This window comes from Medicago sativa, chromosome 8 (assembly GCF_051527215.1).
Source record: "Medicago sativa cultivar Bolivia chromosome 8, Bolivia_mono, whole genome shotgun sequence".
NCBI lineage: Eukaryota > Viridiplantae > Streptophyta > Magnoliopsida > Fabales > Fabaceae > Medicago > Medicago sativa.
In genome coordinates, this window is record NC_140756.1 from 34,051,428 (window position 1) to 34,078,204 (window position 26,777).

Here is a 26,777-nt window from a genome sequence, read left to right on the forward strand (position 1 = left end):
CTGTTTTTTTGCTTGGTTCCTGTGTTTTTCCTCTATTTTCCTCTTATTAGTTCTCTCCAACTTATGAACCGTGTTACGTTCCTGTTAATATGTTACTTCACCGGCCGACCTATCCTACGTAGGATCTCGATCCTAACTACATTTGTCACAACTAATCTTAGATTTCTCTGTTTCCTATCTGTGAATGAGGGTCCAATCTGCAAGCATGCAAGATATTTTTCTAATTAAGCATTGAAATGCATTGAGATGCTTTTAATCCCTTCTCTAACTTTTTTTTTTATATGTTAGAGTTTCTTTCATCATTTAGTAGAGGTTTGAATTTGAACCTTCTAATAATGTCTCAATAAAATAATTGTCAAAATCTACAAATATTTTGCAAAAAAGGTGGCAGAGTAAAAGTATTCTCAAATTTGATTTGTAAATTTAAGATCAAGCATGGTAAAGAATATTAAGAAGCCTAAGTGATGACTTAGACAAAACTAAGATGATATTTCCTTTTAGGTAAGGGTGAAAGCTTCATGTGTTAGAAACTAAGATTGATATGGATCATAGAAGTGGCATGTGAAGTTGAAATGGACTTTTGAAATTGTATGATAAATAAGACTGCATTGATAATTAGTTTGTTAGTAAAAAAAGTATTAATAAGACTGCATTGATAATGAGTTTGTTAGTAAAAAAAGTATAAATATGACTGCATTGAAACTAAGTGGTTGCATTCGCTTGGAAGCTCCTTCGAGACCATTCCAAGTCGAGACCATTTCAATTTAGAGTAAAAAAAGTATAAAATATGATTTGCTTCAGTTGTATTTTCAAATCTACACTCTGAAACCATTTCCACAACAAAATGGTTTCAGAGTAAAACTTGAAAAAACCATTTACACAATATATTGGTTTTGGCATGTTGATTCAAATTTAGTGATTCAGTTGTAGCAATTAGCTTCAATTTTGCTTTATTTGTAGTTTCAATTTATGATATCTAATGGTTGTTTGTTCTTAATAGTGTTTGTTGCTGTTTTCAATGGATTTGACATCAACTTCATCTGATAGTGGACAACTGAGTGTTGAAACTTCATCACTGATTCATGCTGAGAGTGGACAATTGAGTGTTACTCCCCTAGCAATGATTCATGCTGACAGTTCTCAATGTTACTCCCCTAGCAATAAAGAATCATGGAAGTCTTTAGTCTTTCAATCTATTAAAGAGATTGAAGATTTTTATGGTAATTATGCATATAACACTGGATTTTCTATTAGGACTATGTTGAAGTCGAAGAATAATTCACAAAACAAGAAATCTGATAAGGTACATTATTTGCGTTATGTTTGTAACAAAGAAGGTTTCAAGAAGGGAAGTTTACTTAATCCTAACAACAGGCCAACAACAGACAGTCCACAGGTTATTGAGTTTGTGAAAGTGAAAGAAAAACCTGAGGAAAGGGTTGGTTGTAAAGCTGGAATATATTTGAAGCTGGATGAAGTTTTGAATGTGTATAAGATATATAGATGGGATGTGGATCACTGTCATCCATTACATAAACCAGAGCATTCGTGTTACCTTAGATCATTTCGAGAAGTAAATGAAGTTCAAGGACAACTAGCTCTTATAAATTCTAAAGCTGGAATGTCGATGAGAACGTCTTATGAAGTTATGGGTCAGGGAGTTGGAGGCACAGAGAATCTTCCTTTTCGGTTTTCAGACTTAAAGAACTATCTAATGACAATTCGTCAAAAAGAGATGGTGGTTGGTGAAGCAACTGTAATTCAAGAATTCTTTAGAAATGAAGCCCTCTCGAAACCATCTTTTTACTATGATATTCAAGTTGATGCTGCAGAAGACATAGCTAGTATTTTTTGGTCAGATGGAATTATGCAACTAGATTATTCTCTATTCGGCGATGTCATCAGTTTTGATACAACTTACCGAACAAACAATAAATATCGGCCATTAGGTTAGTGTTTTTTACTTCTCTCAGGTTTTAAATTATTGTTTAATTTCATTAAGTTGTTCTGGCATGTGTATTATAAGTAGCAGTACATTTTGAACTGCCTAGGATTGACTATAGGTCTTACTTATTTGAACTACACGGGTTTAACCATGTTGTTTGTTTAGGGATTTTCTTGCTTCTGCCATTTGGTTTGAGACAAACTTAAATGATGTTGATTGGAATTTATATTTTGAACTGCCTAGGCATTTTGTCTTGTGTGATCGAACTTTAGTACATACTTATTAGAATACTTAGGTGTGTTTTATCATTTAGTTTACGCATTGTTGAGGCATGATTTCTTATAATTTGTGATTACAGGCTAGCAATGACTTAAATTAGTGATTTCTCTAATTATTTACTGTAAGCTATATATATATATATATATATATATATATATATATATATATATATATATATATGTGTGTGTGTGTGTGTGTGTTGTATTTTGTTCTGATATGGATAATTTAAATTTCAGCTGCCTTTATTGGTTTTGACAATCATCGAAAGAGTGTTTTGTTTGGTGCTGCGCTATTGTACGATGAGACAACAGCTACTTTTGATTGGTTGTTTAAAACATTCTTGAAGTGTATGTCCAATAAGAAACCACAGACGATTTATACAGACCAGGCTAGTGCGTTATTGTGTTCAATTCCGAATAGTTTTCCAGGTGTTTTTCATGGGCTTTGTTCATGGCACATGGCAGAGAATGCAAAGAAAAATCTTGGCTCTCGTGCAAACAGTGCATTTTTTGATGAGTTAAATAATTTGGTTTCAAATGTAGATGATGAATCAGATTTTGACTATAATTGGGATCAGATGATGATAAATTGTTTTGATGGAAGGCCTACCTCAGACTTTAGGTGGCTTGTCCAAACTTACGCAAATCGTATGCATTGGTCTTCAGCTTGGGTCAAGTCACATTTTACAGCTGGTCTGAAAACGACTCAGTTAAGTGAGTCTTTCAATGCTTTTCTTCGTGGATTTCTACAGCCAGACCACTCACTTGTTCGATTCTTTAGTCATTTCAACATTATGGTTCAGAGAATGAGGGATAATCATGCTGAGTTGGACTTTAAGGCTGCAAACACTAGAACAAAAAATAATTATCCCAACAGTCAGCTGATGCGGTCCGTTGTAAACAAGTACACCCCTTCTTGCTTTGCATTTATTCACAGGCAGTATGACCTTTCCTTCAAATACTATTATGAGGAGGACACAACAAAAGGGTCTGCCTTTGAGAAGTTTTTCAAAGTTTTCACAATTGATAAGGGATGATAATTATGATGATGCTGATAATGACGGGCCTTCGAATGTTGATGTTTTGGATGCAGAACTTCAAGAAAACGTTTCCCCAAGTTTTGAAGATCATGATCGATTTGATGAAAGGCTTGTCACAGTTGACATTAGAAGCAAAAGTTTTAGTTGTTCATGTCGTATGTTTGAGAACAGGGGCTTCTTATGTCGACATGTTTTGAAGATCTTGGAGTTCTTAGGTGGACATGTGCAATATCATTCTTTGAAGACAATACCTGGACAATATGTTTTAAAGCGTTGGACTAGAGATGTGCGTCCGTCTGTCGATAAGATGAAATCGACCGTCAATGTTGGCACTGAAGACACCAGTCAAGCACAACGATATCAACAAATTTGTGCTGTTACAGTTCAGCTTTCTACACAATTTTATGCAGATCCAGAGTCATCTAAAATTTTTCTCGACGGTGTTCTTGAAGCTGGAAAAAAGGCAGAGGAGTTGCTTCTTTCTAAAGGTATTCGTACAGGCCCGACGCCATCTAAGTCTTCAAAAGTAGCTGCTGTTGGTGAAACATCTGCTGGGGTGAAGCCCACCGCACCAAAGTTCAAAGAAAGACCAAATCCAATTAAGTCAAAGAAGCGACTTAAAAGTGATTATGAAAAAGCTAGAGAAAGGCAGAAATTCCTTATCAATCGGAAGAAACAAAAGAGAGATGATGAAGCTTTATCAGTGATTGTGGGTCCCTGATTGATTGTTTTTATAAGTTTGGTTTTTTAGGTTATAAGTTTGTACTAGATTTTATTTTGATTATTTTGATATGATTTATTGGAAATTATACATTTTCACATTCTTTAATGTTATGTATTGATGATTATATTTTGGATATGATCTAATGAAATTATACATTTCGCATTATTTGTTTTTATGTATTGATGATTATAGTTTGTTACAAAACCATTAGATAATTATTTTGGTTTCATGTAATACACTAACAAAACCATTAAATACTACTTATGGTTTCAGTAATAGTCATTATTTAAAACCATTTATCAATAATAGTTAAACCATGACTCTGGATAACTAGTGTCACTTTTTCGTAAAAATTGGAGGGTAACACAAAAAGCAAACATAAAGTGAAAGCGCGGGACATGCGACGTTACAACCCCAACATTAAACCCTCTTCTTCTTCTAACGACATCGTTTTGCTGAAGTTAGAATTTGAGTTTGAGCTTGAATTTGAGTTTAATGTGAATGGAATTGAATTTGAGAAACGAGTTATTGGTGCGGTGTCTTTGTCTTTGTTACTCTCACAAACACAAAGACAACACCAGTGTGCATTGGTGAGTTACCAAACAAAGAAATTGTTAAAAACAGTTCCAAAGCAAATCAACGCTCTGAAACCATTTCCCCAGCAAAATGGTTTCAGAGTAAAACTTGCTAAAACCATTTACACAGCATATTGGTTTTCAGAGTAAAATGGTTTTCTATATGATTTTTACCAAACAAAAACCACGTTACCAGTGTGCACTGGTGAGTTACCAAACAAAGAAATTGTTAAAAACAGTTCCAAAGCAAATCAACGCTCTGAAACCATTTCCCCAGCAAAATGGTTTCAGAGTAAAACTTGCTAAAACCATTTACACAGCATATTGGTTTTCAGAGTAAAATGGTTTTCTATATGATTTTTACCAAACAAAAACCACGTTACCAGTGTGCACTGGTGAGTTACCAAACAAAGAAATTGTTAAAAATAGTTCCAAAGCAAATCAGCGATCTGAAACCATTTCCCCAGCAAAATGGTTTCAGAGTAAAACTTGCTAAAACCATTTACACAGCATATTGGTTTTCGGAGTAAAATGGTTTTCTATATGATTTTTACACAACAAAATGTATCTGTTGAAGAGATACAAAACTTTGTGTGTACTCGCTTCAAGGCTGAGTTTCCCGTTTTGACAAGGTAAACTTCGCTCATGGTTTTATTCTATGTATAATCATTAATTTCCATGCTGCTAGAACAAATGCACTGATCATGACATTGGCCCATTCAATACCTACTTTTTGGATGTAGCTCAAACACAAATCATGTTTTTGAGGCACATGTGCTTTATGTTAACTCTAAATCTTCAGTTAGGTTCCCTTATATATATTCTGAATTATTACTGCATTCAAATTTATGTGGATTTTAGATATAGAACAGGTGATTTGTTCCATGATTTTCCACATGTTCACCCTGGCTGTGTAATGCTTGAAAACCAGTGTTATAAGCATAAACAAAATTCTGCTATGAACCACAAACTATGTAGAAAAGAGTAAACTGATTTCAGGCCTATGTAGTCAAGCCTTACTCTTACTGCATGAAACTAATTTCAGTAATATAATGATGAATGAACTGTAATGGAAGAGGGGACAGGGTGCTAAAGAGTGGAAGGTTGAGAAGCCCATTTTTACTTATTTTTTAAAGATCATTAGAAAAAAAACATATCCAGAAACATAATAAAAGAAATTAATAGTATGAAGTTGATACATATCCAAAAAATCTTTAATCAAACTCAATAATATAAAAACATTAAAACTAATTCGAATTCAAGTTGGACGTGCTAGCTCTTGAAGCATTTCTTCATAGTATGAAGTTGCTTCCTTCTCGACATGGGTTCTTCTGCAATTGCTTGTGTCGGTTATTATTTTGGAACATATTCCGATTCTGAAATCCATAATTTTCCCTTTCTTCTCATTCTTTCTCATTTTGGACCAGTCTTTGAATGATTCCATTTGTGTATTGCCACCCTCCCATTCAGCAAGAAACTTCATGCAAAAGACTCCACAACTGTCTTTGTCAGGTTGAGTAGGCATCCTTGGTGTTTCCCACTTAAATGTGCTAAACTCGAAAGGCATTGCGATTTTTCTTTTCTTATACAAATCTGTCACAAATGCTTCCACCTCCTTCAGCCATACATCAAACATCTTCTTGTAGACAGTTGCTTCGCCATTCTTCATGTGCAATGTCTCTCCCATCAAGCTGTTCAGGAATTGGAATTTTTGGCTCTTGAGATTAACAACAAAGCATACATAATGAAAGCCCGGATTTCCATTTAGTGCTGGCGTCATTATCTATTTCATCAGTAAAATAGTCAACATCATATAATTCAAACAATCAATCTGCAGAAATTTCCAAAACTATAATGAATTGAGTCTTACATATTCTAGGCATGTAGGGTCAATAGCCTTGCAATCCATGTATTTGAACTTTTTTAATCTCTCGATGAACCTTTTGCATGCAACTTGTTTTGTTATATTTAGGGCATCAGGTCTTTCCAAGTCAACCTGTATATATGAAATGAGTAAAATAAATTCCAAAAAGACATAAACAGTTTATAAAATTTTAACTTTTATGGAATGTAATGCATACATAATTGATGAATGGTGTAACCAGTCTGGTCCTGTTTTCATTTGGTTGATTCCAGTTCAAGCAATTGACCCAGGCATTTAGCACGAAGCATGACACCCACTCATCTTTTTGAAGTGTCCACAAGTCACTCCTTTGCAGACTGAAAGCATGAGCCCTGTTTTCTGAGCAGTACAAAATCTCCTCCCTACAATATTATAAAGCATTTAGCATTTAGGATATTATCTGAGATCAAATTATTTAAGACCAGATCAAAGTTACAACCAGATCAAATTATTTAGGATATTAATGGCTCTGTGATTTTGTGAAAATGTAAGTGACAAACATCGTTGAAACTCACACACGGGATATTGATTTTAAACCCGAGTGAATATTATATTCGCCGAGTGAATGTCTATCCTTAATATTCTTAATAACCAGGCTAACGCTGAATGTTTTAATAATACTGTCATCTGCCTAATTTCCAATCATATGAATGCTAGTGATTTCAGACCCATAGCCTTATGTTATGTGATGCTTAAGATTTATAAGTCCCTATCAGAGTGCCTATCAGAGTGCCTTCGTTCCAGGAAGACTAATAACTGACAATGTTTTACTTGCTTTTGAAACTTGTCATAAACTTCATAAACTTCATATGGTCTTAAACTAGACATAGCTAAGGCGTATGATAGGCTTGAATTGAATTTTATGGAAGAAACTTTAAGTGATATGGATTTTCAGGGAACTAAGAAATAATACAAATTTCCTACTAAATTCTACTAAACTATAGCTTTATAGATCCTCATATTTGTACTCCAAAACCATTAAGTACATGTAATGGTTTTGCAGTACAACACATAGAAACCATTTCAACAGGAAAATGGTTTTGGAATAATTTAGGGCAGCGGCTTTTGATCTTCTGGTTATATGAATTTGGACTATTTGATCAAGTTGTTATGATTCAGAATTCATGTGTTACAAGTCATTGGATTAAGATGGAATGACTTCATGTGTTACAAGTCATTGGATTGAGACTTCATGTGTTACAAGTCATATATCTAACGGTATGATTAATTACGCCCACCCTCAACTATAACATTCACTATTAGGTAACTTATAATTTATCAACAACTTTCTCCAACCATAGCCTAACTAAAGATTTCAATTTAATTAAAATCCAGTTATCCAATCAAAAAGCTACAATAAATATCTTCACACCTACTGCATGTTTACTTACTCTAACCACATGAAAGATAAATCAAAATTTTAAACAAATGAGTGATAAATCAACTTACTCATCATGTGAGATGCTCCATACAAATGTTGATATATCCTTCTGCATCTTATTTGCATTTGACTCGTACACAGCTTCATCGTACGGGCTTGCAAAGTATTTTGATTTTTTCACAGTTCTTCTACGCTCAGGATATGTGCCACCAGAATAAAGCATATCATGCTTCTTTCTTTTCTTTCTCTGCACAGTCTTGACATTATCCATGTTGATTATTTGTTCTGGTAACACTGACCTTAACGGAATTGCACTGTCGAATAAATCATGTAATTGTTAGTTTGCAGAATTAATATTTTATAGAATTTAATGAATCAAGTGTAAAGTAGAGTTGTCACATTGAATCATTCTTACTTTATAACTCTATCAGATTCCAAAGGCTTCTGCCCCTCAGGGTTCTCCCCCTCCAGGTTTGCTTGCTTCACATTGCTTGCTTTGCATTGTGTCTTAACTGATTCACTATTGGCAAACACATCATATATAGGAAACCATTAGTTAGTTCTTATAGTTATACACAACACAAATTTAAAAAAATTATAACTCATTATATATTTTCATTTCTTACCCTGCATTTGAAGCTTGTCCTCCATTAAAAGACTCTGGAAACTTCAAGTTTCTTTCCTCGGATTTCAAAGGCTTCTCCTCCTCCATCACGGGTGCTTGGTTCACATTGCTTGTTTCGCTATATAGAAAACCATCATATACCATTATATATAGAAAACCATTAGTTAGTTCTTATAGTTTTACACATCACAAATATATATATTCATATAACCATTAAAACACATTATATATCTTCATTTCTTACCCTGCATTTGAAGCTTGCCCCCCATTAAAAAACTCTGGAAACTTCAAGATTGTTTCCTGTGTAAAGGAAAGATCTATATCGCATGCTTTTCTCACTGAATCATCAAGGCTTTTTGCATCAATTTCAGCTTCTTCATCATCATCAATGATTTTGTGATCGATCTCTTCTTCTACATCTTTGTCATCATTCAACCTGAAACCATCATTAATAATTTGAGACAAACGAGGTATTATTGAACAACAGTTATTGAACATTATTTACAAAATTATTTTACAGAGTCTAACTAAACCCTCGACTTAAAATTAGATGCAGTACCTTTCTTCACCTCGAGTGCTTGTTTGTGGGATCGATGATTCATTTTGAGTCTGCCCATTATCCACACTAGATCTTCTTTCTTTTCTTTTGCGGGTTTTATCTGTTCTGGCACTCACACTTCTACTATCATCAGTTTCAGGTTGCACTTGAGTCGGTTGCACTTTAATCGGATTGTCCTTGGGTTTGTTTGTTTCTTTTGGAACTGCATCATTTTGCCCAGAAGTTCCAACATCTCCCTCAGCTATCCTTCTTTCCAAGGTTTCCGCGGCTGTAGTGTAGATCCGTATACAAGACCTACAGTGACTGAGATGCATCTCTGCCTGCAATTTTTATATACATTATGTACTATTAAGATATCCCTCACCTAAAAACCATAATATTACATAATATTACAAACACATAACAGTTAAGCATATGTCATTTTGACACATAGTAATTTACATCCAAAGAAAATATTGACACACTGCTTCTATGCAATCTCCATTAGTCACATCATGAACTACACAATCTTGTTTGGTTTAAAAATAATGGTTGTAAAATATAGTCTCAATTGATCAGTATGAGGCTCCACATGCACATTAAGCAATTATGTAAAGTGTAATGTGAGAAATATGTGAATCAGAGAGGCTTGGATCTCTGGCTAGCAAATTTCAACTCATCTATTTACAACCATTATTTCAATCATATCCTAATGAAAAATCATATTCAAAAGACCAAAAGCAACAATTAGGTAAAGTGTAATGCGAGAAAATTTCTCACATGCACGTTATAATGATATTGCATAAATAGTAGTTATATGATTATTTTCCTCTCACCTCAGAGAGTGGACAAGTATTTGCATCAAAACACAACACAAGCGGACCTTCATCGGTGTTGTGCAGCCTTGTTACCCCGGCTGTCAGTCCATGCTCGAGTCCCATAAGGTCATGGACCTTCTGAAGGTCTTGGTTTGCCGTTTTGACATCCCAATCACGGAGTGATGGACGCTTGTATTTTCCTGTCAGAAATGGGCTTCTCTTCCCCATTTTCTCCATGTAATTAATCTGCACAATAAATACAGCACATACATAATTTAAATGTCAACCACTTTGTTGTTTTAAATATATATATATAAAATGATTACCATTAGGAAGTGGAAGTCCGCTAATGGATTTGCAACCTCCGGAGTTTGCAGGCCTTCTTTCATATATCCAAGAACATGTGAGCACCAGTTATATGAGGATACCCCAGCTGGATCTTCTAATATGTGTGCATATTGGAGAGATACAAAGCTACTATTAGTCGGGCACAAAACACAGTGAATGATATAACAAATTGCACCCTTCACCCACGCTTTTGGTTTCTCGATAGTCTTCAATACTCTCTCCAACTCTGTCACCCTCACAGAAGCAGAATAATTACCATTCAATCCTAATTCTTTCCTCAAGCTCTTTATTGCTGCCTCCGAGCAAAGATCGACTTTAATCTGCTTCCCCGCCATTGGAAGCTCATACACCCTATGTACATCATCTTCTTTCAAGGGAAGTACCTCAGTCTTGCTTAATCTAATCCACATATGCTCTTTCTCAAAGTTTTTAACTACCCAATCCACAAAGAAAGTATGGACTTTTGTCCAGTTGCAGATATGCATCAATCCTCCAAAACCACTATCATTCAGAAGCCCAATTATCTCATTTTTTCTTCTTTTGCCATCTACTGAACGCATAAGATCATATACCTTAGGTATACTCATCTTGTGCCTCAGTCTTTGTTTTGCATTTTCATCATCCGATTTTCCTTCATCGGAATCTTGTGCTTCATTCTGTTGTTTCTTTTTTTCATTCTTCTTTATGTACTGCTTCTTTTCTTTTCCCTTAGTCTCGTCTGATTTCCGCTCCTTATTTTTATCACCACCGCTCCTTAATCGTGTGACATTCCTTTGCTCCTCCTCCGATTGTGTCAGTCCAATACTGAATGATGGAATTGGCCCTAGGTCCCTGGTTTTTTTCACCTGCATGATCACAGAAAACCATTAATTACATCTAATGGTTTTAGTGTACAACACATAGAAACCATTTCTGCAGAAAAATGGTTTTGGTAAAATTTTATTAAAAACAACAAATACATTATGGACATTTTATTAAAGTAACTTTTAAGTTCTAACTAAACATAATATTGTATCAAGTAGAGTTAATTGTAAAAACTTTCTTACATAGAAACCATTTCAACATCCTGTAAAGTTTCAACTTCACAGGATCAAAATAATACAAGTAGTCAACATCAAATCAAAATAACAGAACACAACTTTCTTGATGGATGACAATTATAATTTTACATATTTTCAATTTCTCACACAAAGTCAACTAGTTGCATTCAACTCATTGAACTAAAAAATATGATGGATGTTCAGCACAAGTTCAGTTTCATACAACGTAATCCAAAATTCACTTGCATACAATGTTCTCTATATCTCTAGACTTGCTCCCAATGCTTAGTTTAGTAGTACAGATTCCAGCATACAATGTTCCCTTCTACTTCTATACCAATTTTAATAATAAAACATGTTTAACACTACAAAGATTCAGTCAACTAAACAACATGCACCCAAAACAAAAACAAACTAATGTAATTCTAATTCCCATAAAAACAAATAAGTCAACATTGTTCATTGTTTTCGTCTTTGAGCATCTCACAAATGAAATTACTTCCTAGTAGAGCATCTCAAATTTAAATGGTTTCAAGGAGATAAAAATCACTTTTAATCCTTGTGGTGGAATATGCTGCCACTTTTATTTTCTTTATCAACTTATCCAAAAAGTTGTAGATTTTATCACTCTGCATATTACTTTTATCTCCAGCAACAAAAGGGTGAACTCTATTTCCCACTTGAAGCCAACTACATCGTGGATTTTTTTTAAATAACAAGATTAACAATACCTAACAACATCTTCAATTTCTACTAAATAACAAGATTAACAATCTACTAAATAACAAGATTAACAATACCTAACAAGATTAACAATACAAATTTTCTACTAAATTCTACTGAACTATAGCTTGATAGATGCTTCTATTTGTACTCCAAAACCATTAAGTACAAATAAGCATCCACTGACACTGTGCAGATTTCTTTCAAAAATGGCTTCACTTTCCAAAACGCAGAAACGTAAAAGGAAGGAATTGCTGTGTTCAAAATAAAACGGATTGAGTGCATTACCAACCTTGAAACAAAATGCACCCTACATTTCTAATGTGATACTTATATCTAAAAAGTGATAAACAAAACCAATTTGATTTCAATTTTGTTCCATCTCTATAGCTGAACTTAAAACCAATGCAGAAAATCACTTAAAACCATTGAACTTAAATATGTCTCTTAACATTTTTAGCAGAAAATCATTCAACATTTGTGATCTCTTATTTAAAATTGAAAAAATAAAAACTAAGAACAAGCCTTGGATATGATAAACCAACCAAATCAACATATTTATATCATCATCATTCATATCATCATTATTCATATGACAATAAAGTAAATTTGCAGTTCCAAAACTGACACTAGAAATTTGTGACAGAAAAAACACAATGCTACTCCACCAGATATATTATAAACAAAATTGTAAAATAAAAGCACAGTTCGACAAGAATTCAAACGGACTTGGATCCTATCTTTCGTAACCTAACGGTCTGCAATTGACTGCACCATAAAGCCGACTACATCTATTTTGAATTCAAGCTCCAACAGTGGTGGCTCCCCTCAACGCCTTCTCCAATTCCTTGCTCGCATCAGCCTCAGTCGATTTCCCAGGATAACCACTAAAATCTGACCCGGTTTTCTTCTCATTCTTTCTCCCCTCAAAGCTTTTCCCTCCTCCAATCCTTACACTAGTGAATTCTCTCCGAAGATCCTCCACAGCATTCCTCAGCAATCCATTCTCCGCCTGCAGAACCTCCATTTGCCTCTTCACTGCAAAACTCGTCTCGGCAACACAGCACTTGTCGGAACACCAACTCCAGCAGCACCAACCTTTCCTTTCTTCAAATTCTTCAAATCCCCACACTCCGCTGGCAAATGTTCCACCCCAATTTTATCCATCACAAGAAACGGAACCCTCCCAAACACGCTTTCGCCCTTAACCTCAGCCGGAACCCTAACCCCCCACCTAAAATTCACCGCGGCACGTCCCCTAATCGGAACCCTAGTCCTCGCCGCAACCTCAGTCCCCGAAAACAACCCTGCAATCACCCCAGCCGACGGCACCTTCCCGACACTAAACCCACCAATCACCGGAGATTCAACAAACTCAAATTTCGTATCATCATTCCCCAAAACGCCACCGTTTTGCGGAAAAGCATAACCCTTAACATCTAAAATCGAACTCTGAGTTTTCTTAAAAGAAAAATCCCCAAACCTAGGTTTAAAATGGTTTTTGTATAATTTTTAATTTTTGGAAACATTTAACAGTCTGAAAGCATTTCCAATACAATTTTCAAATTGAGAGTTACACATTTGCACATTAATCAGTCAATTTAGGGCATCAGATTCAGATTTTCCCAAATTGAAATCAAATTTTCTTTCCAACTAACAGAGAAACCTTATTGATCTAAACAAAACCATTTTAAACAAACAAAAACACTTTGATTCATAGCACAATAATGATAAAGAAGTTAAGTTCAAACCTGATTTGATTTCGACATGTTGCTGTTTGTTGAGTTTGGATGGTGAATGACGGTAATGTTGATGAAGATGCTGGTGTTTGAAGACGTTGGTGTAGTGAACGACGGCGTTGGAAGTGAACGACGGTGAAGACGCTCGTGTAGTGAACGACGGTGTTTCCGGTGGTGAAGGAAGACGACGATGTTGCTCGTTACCTTCTGTTGATGAAGAACGACGGCGATTGTTTCCGGTGGTGGAGGTTGTTTCCGATGGATTTCCGGTGGTGGAGGTTGTTTCCGATGGATTTCCGGTGGTGGAGGTTGTTTCCGATGGATTTTGAGAAATGACGTGAGTTGTTTGAGAAATGAAATTTTGTTTTGCCAATTTTCTTTGTTTTCAGTTTTGGGGGGTGTAGGAAGCAAATTTTGTTGGGCTACAGATTAATGGGCCATATTAAAAATCCTTATGCAGGGTGCATAAGGAAAATCCTTATGCACCATAACCAGACCCCACGCTTTTATCATTCCTTATTTTCACCTAACCTATAACCTTAAACCCCACAAGTACGCAAACCTTCACAAATAGTACAACCATCACCGGCGGCACAAACGTCCTCAACATGAAAAGGAAGAAAACAATTGCTTTTGCTTTTTATTTACCTGACGAGTGTTGGGAGTCTGTCTTCAAATTCCGTAATGTCGGCGACGATGACAGCAACAACAATTACCGCTACCTGGAGCCTCTTTCCCTTGTTTCTAAACAGTTTCTATCCATCACCAACCGTCTCATGTTCTCACTCACTATCTGTGATCCAGAACATAATCACCATAGTCGCCTATTTCATAGATTCACCAACCTCACCTCCCTCGACCTCTCAGGCTATCAAGGTGACCTAAACATGTTTCTCCTTGAAATCTCTCGTTTTCCATTGAACATCACATCACTTAATCTCTCCAACCAACTCTACATTCCCACCAATGGGTTACAAGCTTTCTCCCGGAATATTACAACTTTGACCTCTCTCACTTGTTCCCACATGGGAAATCTCCGCAGCTCTGACCTTACCCTCATCGCCGATTGTTTCCCTTTGCTCGAAGAACTTGACCTCAGTAGGCCTTCAATTTTCATGGATGGAAATAGAGGGATAGAGACTCTTTCATTGTCACTTCTTAAACTCCGCAAGGTTAATCTCTCTTCTCATTATTATATGAAAGATCAATCTCTTCTCAACTTGTTCAAGAATTGGAAGCTTCTCGAAGAGGCCATCATATTGAATTGTCTACATATAACCAACGCCGGTATTGCCTCTGCTCTTCTTGAGAGACAAACATTGAGGTCTTTATCATTTACCAGTTATTTCGAATCGGATAATTGTTCAATATTGTTTGCACTTGCTAGACATTGTCCTTCACTTAGTGAGATTAAGATGATGTGCGAAAGTGCGAGGGAAAATAATGTAGAGAATTCTAATTCATTGAAGAATTTTGTTGTAAGCCCTGAAGTTAAGTATCTCCATTTGCCTAGCAATTCATGGTTAAGAGATGAAAGCATCAAAATGCTTGATACCATTTTCCCCAATTTGGAGCTGCTTGATGTAAGGCGTTGCTATAAAATATCTGAAGAAGGTATTTGTCATGTTTTAAGGAGATGTTCTAATATTAGACATTTGAACTTAACTTGGTGTTCAAGAGTGAAACTGCATCAAATGAACTTTGAAGTTCCCAAATTGGAGATGTTGAACTTGACACAAACAACAGTTGATGATGAAGCATTGTATGCTATCTCAAAGAGTTGTCGCAGACTTTTGCAACTGTCACTGCGATATTGTTTTAATGTCACAGAGAAAGGAGTGAGGCATGTGCTAGAAAATTGCACACAATTGAGAGAGATCAATTTGGGGGGTTGTTCTAAAGTGTGTCCTAATATTGTTTTCTCGATTGAGACACAATTGCACACAATTGTTCTAAAGTGGGTACTTTTAAGACCATCACTAGTAAAGATAATTATTCCAGATCGACGTCCTCCCTTTACTGAAAGAGAGAGGAATCTCTTCTTGCATCATGGATGCCTTGTTTGCTACAACTAGCATTTTGATAGGAATAATGTCACAACACCTATTGAAAATGTGGTAAGTGTTTGTCTTAGGACGGAGTATAGAGATAGACATTAAACCTCTTGGTCAGTTAAGAGGTTGGCTAGGTGGTTTGTTAGTTAATTAGAATAAAGTTTTAGGCTATTAAGTCTTCCCTAAGGCATTTAGTTTTAGGTTTTTCTGTTAGACTTGTTTACTAGATTATGCCAGTGACAGGAGATTAGAATTTCTTTTGAATCTTTCATTCTTTTTCCAATCAATAAACTTGCTCCCAAATTATGAGATGTCTGTACCACATTTTTTACTATCCTTTACTTTTTATTACATGTGAGTGTGTTTTCATTTGAATTTTTAAGCCATTCAAACTAGATGAGCCATAGAAAAACATATATACCGTTTACCAATTTCTCTTCTATTTCTTAAACTTGCTTTGTTGATTTAGATTGCGTATTTTGTTTGTTTTTGCAATATTAGTAAAAACTTAATTAAGTCTTCTCCTTAATATAAGTAAGAATATGTGTCATCAAAAGAAATTGAAAGCATATATTATTGACCAAAGTATATCAAATCAAGAGTAAACGAAATATATGCATAATCAAAGCATATCCTTAATGCCACCATGATATCATGAATATTATGGAGATCATCCAACAGCTGAATATATATATGCTGAGGACAAATTAAACACATTTGGCATCGAAACAATGATGGAAAATACACAGTGAAAATCAGCATACAGATACATAATTGACTCTAATTGTTTACATTGAGTTGACTTGAGGCAACCAAAAGAATGGAAATCGCTATTGAATTGGCAGCTCGACAGTTTTTTGTTTTATTTTTCTTCGTTAAAGCAACTTGGTCATATGGAATCATCTAAGCGGTCCGGAATCATCATCAGGAGGTAAGAAACGAGAGAAAGGCACACTCTAACGTTCCTGTGTGGACATTAGAGAATTCACTTCCATACATTACGTGTAACATATACTAGTAAACTTAATTTCCAAAAAGATTTTCGGACAATTTTGTTGACATTTATGAACAAACTACAATCTTTCAACTTATTGATGTCCTATTAGGATGAAGGTTGAATTAGAATCAATGAGAAGTTTCCATATGGATAGTAACTAAACAAACATAATTGCATGTTGTAGAATTAGAGGATTACCTTAGGATTAGGTACAATTGTTGAGAGTACAACTACATAGTCTGGCACCACTAAAAACTTAACTGAATCCAATGAGTAATAACTGATTAAACCAGAAAACCTTGACTTTTGAAAGACATGTTCACTTTGGATGAAAAAAGGAGTTAAAGGTTTGGTTATACATTCGCTAACAAAAGAAGAAAAGTTTAAAGGTATTTCATGTAATTGTTGTTTTTATATAATTTGTTGTGTTAATTGTTAGCTTGCCTTATATCATCTAAATCTAGTAGCTCTCATCATGATCACAAATTTGGCATTATGATTGTCCAAAGTTGTTCCAGACGGCCCACACAACGGCCCAAGATGGTTTGCTTTCTTTTGATATAACCTAACCTAAACCCCACCCCTCAAATTTGGCATGATGATGGTTTGTTTTCTTGTAAACAATTATTTCATAGTCATTTATATATATGTTTTTAACAAGATTTCTTGGAACGGGGTCCTTTTTTAAAGTACCAAGTAAGGTGTTGAATGTGCTCGCAAAGCTACAAAGGAAATTTCTGTGGAAAGGCAGAGGTAGTGATGACAACAAGAAAGCTCCATGTCTCAGGTTGAATATGGTCTGTCATGCAAAAAAAGATGGGGATCTTGGTGTAAGAAAAACTGTGGTGATCCTTGGGTTTATTCACTGCCCTAGTATAATTTATTTCCGAGACTGTTCTCTGTCTGCTAAAAAAGATGCGGTTGTTGAGGATATGGGGCAGTGGTCGAATAACCGATGGACTTGGGTATGATATTGGAGGTGCACGCTATATGACTGGGAGGTTGTTCAAGTAATGGAATTGGAGGAATCGTTAGTCAATATCTGCAGTTTCAAGAACAGATGTGGCAGATAAAAAAATAATGTCTGCCTATCGAAAGTTATGGAAGTGTAAGGCACCGTTCAAGACAATTATGTTCATGTGGAGGTTGTTCCAAAATCGCATTGCAACACAGGAAAAGTTTTGTGTTATGTGCATGACAAATGCTGCGGTTTCTGTTTTGTTTATAACGAGGAAGTTAGGCATTTGTTTTTTCAGTGTCGGTTAAGCTTTCAGGTGTGAGCTCAAATTTATAAGTGTCTTGGGGTCGAAGTTGTGCAAAATGTGGATCCAATATCTCAATTTCTTCAGCATGCTGGAGTTATGTCGGATGCGACAGTGTAGAGGAAAGATTTCCGCCTATTGATTTGGGGGGCAACAGTGTGGTGCTTAAGGCTAGCTAGGAATAATACTATGCTTAAAGGGAAGGTTGTAGGTTTTAATGATATTGTTACAAATATAAATGTTGTATTGTGGAGTTGGGTTTTGGCATTAACGTTTCCAGCGGAAAGCGCCATTTTCGCAGACCGGAATTTAATGCCTGAATATGTCTCTAGCTTGATGTTGAAATACTATGATAAATGTCATGGAAAAATTGTATGCAGTGGCCATTATTTCAAATCTAAAAAGGTGAATTAAAATTATTTATTTTATCCTACAAAGTAAATTAATCATTTCATAGAAATGATTCAAAGTGTTCTATTTGTTTCCAAATAGTCAAAAATATGAACATTTGTTCAAACTTGAAAGAGGATATGAAAAAACTTACACTGTTCAAGACACATGATTAGGTCAATTCAAATAAGAAATGAAAGGTGTTTATAATTTATCCTTCCACATTGGCTGCCAGCATACACAACAAAACGGAGTTTATAATGTAACACTTCCTGGTGTAATGCTCTCTAAATGATCTGGTACAGAAGCTTACTCGACTCTACTATTGAAATTGCATATCTACTAAATCTTATATTTCATCGAAGAATCACTACACAAAGTGTCGCTTTACATATACTACGTATAGAGGTATGTGATTTCATTATCAAAGTTTGGTGAGCATTATATTTTCACTAAGAGTTGGGGACATATGATCTGCCAAAAAATCTACAAATGTTGTAGAATTAGATGGTTACATCAACTTTTGAGGATACAAATTCTAATAACATTAACAACTCTACTGCATCCAACAATTTTCGCCATACGCATTATGGATCAGGATCCTGTTGTGTTTTCGCAGCAACTGCACTTTACCTTTGGAGAATTGTAGTCGGTCTCATAAATCTAATGCTAGAAATTTCTCCACATGACCTTCTCGTTAAATTTTATTCGAATTCAATGTGGTGAATGATAAATGGGTTTACTTCCAGTCACACTAACAACGACATGGCCGCAGAAGGTTTCAGAGTGGAATTTGGAAAGTTTCATTCATTTAAAAAGAGGATTTAAAACAATCATATTGTGCAGAATAGCATAGGCAGTCTTTGTGATGTAACATGCCTCTGTCAAACTACTTTTAAGTCTTCGCCTCAAACTAGTATACGATTTTTCTAATGGTGAATGAGAGTGCTTGAATTGACCCTCTTTGTATTTGTGCTATCAAATCTGTGTATGTCAAGAAAATGGTTGGTTAAATTGTCTCTGTGCTGCCAATTTCATCAAATTCCTCAACGTCGTCAACGATGACGGCAACAACCACCGCAACCTTGAGCCTCTTTCCCTCGTATCTAAACAATTTCTATTTATCACCAACCGTCTCATATATTCACTCACTGTCTGCGATCCAGCACACCCTCCCCTTCGTCGCCTCTTCCATAGATTCACCAACCTCGCTTCCCTCGATCTCTCACGTTACAAAGGTTTCCTAAAAAAGCTTCTTAGTGAAATCTCTCATTTTCCATTGAACCTCACATCACTCAATCTCTCCAACCAACTCGCCATTCCCACTAATGGGTTACGAGCTTTCTCCCAAAATATTACAACTTTGACCTCTCTCACTTGTTCCCACAAGGAAAATCTCCGTAGCTCTGACCTTACCCTCATCGCCGGTTGTTTCCCTTACCTCGAAGAACTCAATCTTAGTAAGCTTTCAGTACTACTCATATATCCAGTTAGAATGAACTGGATTTGAAATTCTACGAAACATGTTCCTCTCTGGCGATTGTTTAGCGATTTCTGTCTACATTTCATCTGCCATCTCCTCTTGCTTTCTTCATTGTTAGGTAAGCTTCTCTTCCCCACCTCTTTAGTTAATTTCTCATAGATCATGTCCGATCCTGTGATTATAACCTGGCCTTGTCTAAATTATGCCAATCCACCAACAAAAAAATCAAATCTTGATCCAAAGGTTTCAATCCCTAATCAAATACCCATTCTCGCACCATCCACCATCCCAACCAAAACTGCTTCAGTTGATCCCCAAATCGAAATTACAAACAGCACTCCAACAAATGTCCCAGAAAAACCATTCCAACCACTACCCAAAAAGTCACCAAAACGTTTGCGCAAGCGTTAACCAACCTTTGTGACATCCCAAGCTCACAGCTGCCCCAACTGGTCCTTAAGGGCGACAACTATGCTATTTCTATCCCGGAGGAGAAGGTTATTGCTGGTATTGAAGCTTGCAATTTTAATCTTCATGCTAGAGTCATATGGCCTAAAGGTTCCCCACCTTTAACAGTTCATGCCCTGCGCGCGAAGCTTGTTTTGTTGTGGAAAGGTCTGAATAAGTGGGGGGTTTCTTCTATTGGGAAGGGATTCTTTGAGTTCACTTTCTCATGTTTGGAGGATGTTGAAAGGGTTAGGTCAATTCCATCTTGGAATCTAAATCTGGGAGTTTTGAAACTGTTTGCTTGGACAACAAATTTTAGCCCTAATCTTCAAACTACAAACACTGCGCAGGTTTGGCTACGTATTTATGGCCTCTCTTCAGAATATTGGCGCCCAAGAATCCTGTTTGCTATTGCTAATAGTGTAGGAACTCCCATCTGCACAGACTCTGCCACTTCTAAACCTATGATGGATAGAACATTTGGTCAGTTTGTCAGGGTCTTGGTTGACATGGATATCACTCAACAACTGCGCTATAAGGTGTTGGTTGAAAGGAAAGACTTTGCTTATTTTGTTGAACTGGAATATGAAAATCTCCCTGAAGTTTGCTCTCATTGTCAGAAGATAGGACACCATGTTGATGTTTGTAGATTTCTGAATAAACCATATGGGGTTGCTGATGCTAAAAGGAAGAATTTAGAGGTCAGGAAGGACTATAACATCATTAATGATGGAAGGAAAAAACAGGGCACTGTTGTCAATGATCCAGTTGTAATGGAAGAGGTTGTTGCTGAAGGTTTGAAGGAGCACACAAATGCATCTGGTTCAAATCAACAACATGGAAATGAAAAGGAGAAGAGCCAAGACACTGCAGCACCAGTGCACAATAAATTTGAAGCACTGGTACAAAAGGATATGGAAGATGCTCTACTAGAAGATGCTCAATTAGAAACTGAGGTGAATGACATTTTGAACAAACAAGTGAACGCAGCAGTTGCTGATGAAGAATCTGGCAGTTCACAAGACACTGAGTTCATTGCAAATACTCCAAACCAACCTGATTTCGGTCCTGTTTTAATGCCTATTGCTGATGTAACTATTGGTGAATCAAGTGAACAATTAAGGTTACAAGAGATTGAAAAGAAGAACAAAGAGTTTCTGGACCAGTCTTTGGCAAATATCACTGATGATGCTGAAGCTGAGCATAGACTGCTGAAGCATTTATAGGATGATTCAGCTTTTCAAGTGGTAAGCAGATCCAAAGGTAAAATCTCTAAGCAAAAACCATCTATTAAAAACACTCATCAAACCAGAAACAAAACTGGTAACCCAAAACCTTTCAAATGAAATTTATCTATTGGAACATTAGAGGTCTAGCCAATTCACCATCTAGACTAGCCTTAAATAACCTTATTACAACCAACAAACCTGACTTTGTTTTTATTTCTGAACCTTGGATGCCTTTTGATAATTTTCCTTTAGCCTGGTTAAATAGATTAGGGTTTAAGCTTTTCTCCAAGAACATCAGAGAAAATCTTCTCCCCAATCTATGGTGTTTCTGCTTATCATCCCTTTACCCCACTATAATAGACATAGATGACCAACAAATAGCCTTTTCCATGAACATAGATAATCTTGACTTTTGTTTTTCTGCTGTTTATGCTTCTACTAGTAATATTAGAAGGAAGGACCTATGGAACAAACTTAATCTCCTCCAATCACAGTTCATTAAACCCTTGTGCTTCATAGGAGACTTCAACACAATATTAGGTGCCCATGAGCATAATGGCTCATTTTCCCCAGCCAGACCACCAATGATTGATTTTTTAAATTGGACTGAAACTTATGACTTGGTTCACCTTCCAACTAGAGGAGCTTTGTTTACCTGGGATAATAGAAGATCAGGCAGGAGACACACAAAAAGGAGACTTGATAGATCCATTTGTAATCAGCTGCTTCTGGATTCTTGTTCATCCATCTCCTGCTCCACTCTTGTTAAAACCACTTCTGACCATTACCCTTTGCTTCTTGAAATCAAAACCGATGAGATTAAAATAGCTTCAAATTTTAAGTTTCTTAAAACTTGGACCCTTCACAGTGAATGTAAAGAGCTTGTTGAGAACAGTTGGAATGAAAATGTAGTGGGGTGCCCTATGTATGTTCTTAGTAACAAGTTAAAAAATCTGAAAGTCAAACTCAAGGTTTGGAACAAAGATGTTTTTGGTAATATTCACTCTTTTGTGTCTGAAGCCGAACAAGCATTGCTTGATATTCAAAGCCTGATTCACTCAAATGGTCATACTGATGTGCTTATGAATGAAGAGAAGAAAGCACAAGCCAAATTAGATGAAGCACTGCTCAAACAAGAAGTCTTCTGGCAGGAGAAAGCAAGGATTAGATGGCACTTGAATGGGGACAGAAATACTAAATATTTTCACAGAGTTACAAAGATCAAAAACAAAACCAAAATTATATCAAATATTAGGAACAATGATGAAATTATCTCTGACCCTCAAAGAATATCACAACATATAGTTTCTTATTATAATAATTTGTTTTTTTCTACTAACTATTTTTTGCAGGACCAGTTGTTTGTGAATGATGTCATCCCTCAATTGGTTGATGAGACCTCCAACAACCTCCTGACCATGACTCCATCTGAGTTAGAGATCAAAAATGCAGTTTTCAGTCTCAACAATGATGGTGCTCCAGGGCCTGATGGTTTTGGAGCATGCTTCTTTCAAACTTACTGGGAAATAATCAAGAAAGATGTATATGCTGCAGTGCTCCAATTTTTTCAAGCTGGATGGATCCCTCCAAATTACAACTCTAATACTCTCATCCTCATTCCTAAAACACCTAATGCAGATAGTATTGATCAATACAGGCCCATTGCCCTAGCCAATTTCAAATTCAAGATCATTACAAAGGTTCTAGCAGATAGATTGTCTCAGATTTTTCCAAATTTGATATCTAAAGAACAAAGAGGATTTATTAAAGGCATGAATATCAAAGATTGCATTGCTTTGACTTCAGAGGCAATTAATGTCTTGGATAAAAGATGTTTTGGTGGAAATTTGGCCCTTAAGATAGATGTTTCTAAAGCTTTTGATACCTTAAGCTGGGAGTTCTTGCTTAGTGTTTTGAAGGGATTTGGATTTAATCCAATTTTTTGTAGTTGGATCAGCTTCATACTTCATTCAGCTCATATCTCCATTTCTATCAATGGATCTCAAGCAGGCTATTTCAAATGTAATAGGGGAGTCAGACAAGGTGTTCCCCTGTCACCTCTTCTCTTCTGCATAGCTGAAGAAGTTTTGAGCAGAGGCATTACCAAACTTGTTGAAGAAGGAACGATAGATCTAATCAAAGCTTCAAGGTCTGCACTGATACCTTCTCACTGCTTTTATGCTGATGATCTCATGGTCTTTTGTAAAGGCAAGTTTTATAGTCTTCAAGCTTTAAAAGATCTTTTCACAAAATATGCTTTAAGTTCTGGTCAAGTGATGAATCTGAATAAATCTTCTATTTTTGCTGGGAGTGTTTCTAATGCTAGACTAAATCAAATGGTGCATCTTTTAGGATTTTCAATTGGTACTGTTCCTTTTAATTATCTTGGTGCTCCCATCTTTAAGGGGAAACCAAAGAAAATTCATTTTCAGCCTATTGCTGATAAAGTGAAGTTGAAACTTGCAAATTGGAAAGCATCTTAACTGTCTATGGCTGGGAGGGTTCAATTAGTCAAGTCAGTTGTTCAAAGCATGCTAACACACACTATGTCTATATACTATTGGCCTGTTAGTTTGTTAAGAGAAATGGAGAGATGGATCAAAAACTTCATTTGGAGTGGAGATGTGCAAAAGAGGAAGTTAGTGACTGTTTCCTGGAAAAAGGTTTGTACCAGTTATGAAGAAGGTGGTCTTGGTCTAAGATCATTAGTATCTCTGAATGCAGCCTCTAATTTAAAAACTTGTTGGGACATGATCAACTCTGCAGAACAGTGGGCTAATATTCTTAGAACTAGAGTGATTAGAAATTCATCATGTATTCATTATCATGTATTCTCTTCAATATGGAGTGGGGCCAAATCTGAATATCAAAATTTGATAACTAACTCAAACTGGTTGGTTGGTAATGGCAAATCAATCAACTGCTGGTTAGATAACTGGTGTGGTGACATCTTGGCTGACTCACTTAGCCCTCAACAGATTGCTATACTTCCAACTCAGCTAATTAGTTACATTCAAAATGGGGCCTGGCATTTCCCTGCTGATGTTTTGATTCAGGTTCCTACTTTGAAAGTGCTTGCAGAAAATGTTACCATCCCTAAACAAGACACAAGGGATATGCTCATCTGGAGACATAGCACAAATGGTATTCTTTCTTTGAAAGATGCCTACAATTTCAAAAAATCTGCTCTTCCACAGGTTCCTTGGGCCAAGATGATATGGTCCCCTGATTATCCTCCGTCCAAATCCCTTATGGTCTGGAGGTTGATGTCTGGTAAGCTGCCCACTGATGATAATCTAGCTTCCAGAGGATGCCACCTTCCATCAGTATGTTCTCTTTGTCACTCTCAATCTGAAACTTCAATTCATCTCTTCTTTGAATGCTGCTATGTTTTGCATATATGGAGCTGGTTTGCTAGTAGTATCAACAAAACCTTTAATTTTAAGTCTATGCAAGATGTGTGGGACATTTGTAATAACTCTTGGAATCCTCAATGCAAAACTGTCCTCATTGCCACCATAATCAACATCCTCAATGGTGTCTGGTTTGCAAGGAATCAATTGAGGTTCCAAAACAAGATAATTCCTTGGAAGACTATAGTTTCCACTGTTTTATCCCAAACTGTTGTATCAGGAAATTTATCTAAAGGCAAAGCTTATGCAAACATATCAAATTTTATGCTCTTGAGGAAGTTCAATGTCACTCTCCATCCTCCCAAAGCTCCTCAGCTGATTGAAGTCATTTGGCATCCTCCATCTCTTAACTGGACCAAAGGTAACACTGATGGTTCAACCAATGGTAATCTTTCTTCTTGTGAAGGTATTTTCAGGAACAGTCACTCTAATTTCTTACTCTGCTTCAGTGAAAATACTGGTATTGGGAATGCATTTTGGTGCAATGAGGGCAATAGAGATAGCAAATTCTTATAACTGGTCCAATTTTTGGCTTTAAACAGATTCTGAACTTGTGATCAAAGCTTTCAAAAATCCTAATTTGGTTCCTTGGAGGTTAAGGAACAGATGGATGAATTGTCTCCTCTTAACAACCAAGATGAATTTCCTAGCCACTCATGTTTACAGAGAAGGCAATCAATGTGCAGACACCTTAGCTAATATGGGTCATAATCTTGCTAATCTCACAGTTTGGTTACATGTTCCATCTTGTATAAATGATAATTTTGTGAAAGATAAGTTAGGGTGGACTAACTTTAGGTTTGTGACCTATTAAGGGGTTTTGGTTTGGTCCCCCTCTTTTTTTTTTGGTTTCATTTGTACATGTTTCTCTTTTTGGCTATATATATATATATATATATATATATATATATATATATATATATATATATATATATATATCTTTTGGTAGCTAGCCCTTTGCTAGCTACTCTTTTTGAAAAAAAAAAAATATATCCAGTATAAGAATGCTTAATGGGATGGAGATTCTTTCATTATCACTTACTAAACTTCGCAAGGTTAATCTCACTTCTCATGTTTATATAAATGATAAATCGCTTTTCAACTTGTTCAAGAACTTGAAGCTTCTAGAAGAGGCCATCATAGTGGGCTGTGATAGAATAACCAACGCTGGTGTTGCTTCTGCTCTACGTGAGAGACCAACATTGAGGTCTTTATCATTTACCACTATGGACGAAAATAATGTAAGAATTCTAATTCTTTGATGAACTTTATTGTAAGCCCTCAATTTAAGTCTCTCCATTTGTCTTGCAATTCATGGTTAAGAGATGAAGGCAACAAATGTTTGATACCAATTTTCCCATTTTGCAGCTGCTTGATTTAAGAGATTGCTATAACATATCTGAAGAACGTATTTGTCAAGATTTAAGGTTTTTTTTATATTTTTAAACATTTGAAGCTAACCCGCTGTTAGAGAGTGACTCTGAGTCGAATGAATATTGGAGTTCCAAAATTGGAGGTGTTGAACTTGTCAAAAACAAGAGTTGATGTGGATGCTTTGTTCGCTAGCATTTTGTTAGGAATTATATCGCAACCACTATTGAAAATGCGGTAAAGTGGGAGTTTCAGAAATAGGCATTATGCCAGTGAAAGGATATTCGAATCACTTGTTTCTTTCATTCTTTTTCCAATCAATAGGCTAATAAGGATTCTAGCACATTCTGAAAATGCTTTGTTGAAATTTGACTTCTAAAATGTAACGATGTTTTTGTTTTCAAATTTACTTTTCTGAGAAATTACATTTTTAAAATGTCTACCTACAAATGTG

At 35.9% G+C, this 26,777-nt stretch overlaps 1 protein-coding gene and 4 pseudogenes across 3 annotated transcripts; 3 read left to right on the plus strand and 2 right to left on the minus strand.

Annotated features, from left to right (window-relative positions):
- Positions 1–773: 773 nt before the first annotated feature.
- Positions 774–4,061, plus strand: LOC146898657 (protein FAR1-RELATED SEQUENCE 5-like; annotated as a pseudogene).
- Positions 4,062–5,906: 1,845 nt separating this feature from the next.
- Positions 5,907–14,181, minus strand: LOC146898658 (uncharacterized; annotated as a pseudogene). The gene is made up of 11 exons (XR_015022230.1): positions 13,690–14,181; positions 10,154–11,020; positions 9,846–10,073; positions 9,031–9,350; positions 8,716–8,907; positions 8,473–8,589; positions 8,262–8,366; positions 7,915–8,160; positions 6,644–6,827; positions 6,433–6,558; positions 5,907–6,345 (listed from the first exon to the last, which is right to left on the minus strand). The product of XR_015022230.1 is annotated as an uncharacterized LOC146898658 (transcript).
- Positions 12,472–13,432, minus strand: LOC146898659 (uncharacterized; annotated as a pseudogene). The gene has a single exon (XR_015021523.1). The product of XR_015021523.1 is annotated as an uncharacterized LOC146898659 (transcript).
- A 104-nt stretch (positions 14,182–14,285) lies between the features above and the next one.
- LOC146898660 (F-box protein SKIP2-like) lies at positions 14,286–15,752 on the plus strand. Its single transcript, XM_085736593.1, has one exon. It carries the CDS (start codon positions 14,286–14,288, stop codon positions 15,750–15,752), a length of 1,467 nt encoding a protein of 488 aa, XP_085592719.1.
- Positions 15,753–19,441: 3,689 nt separating this feature from the next.
- Positions 19,442–26,702, plus strand: LOC146898661 (uncharacterized; annotated as a pseudogene).
- The last annotated feature ends 75 nt before the right edge of the window (positions 26,703–26,777 follow it).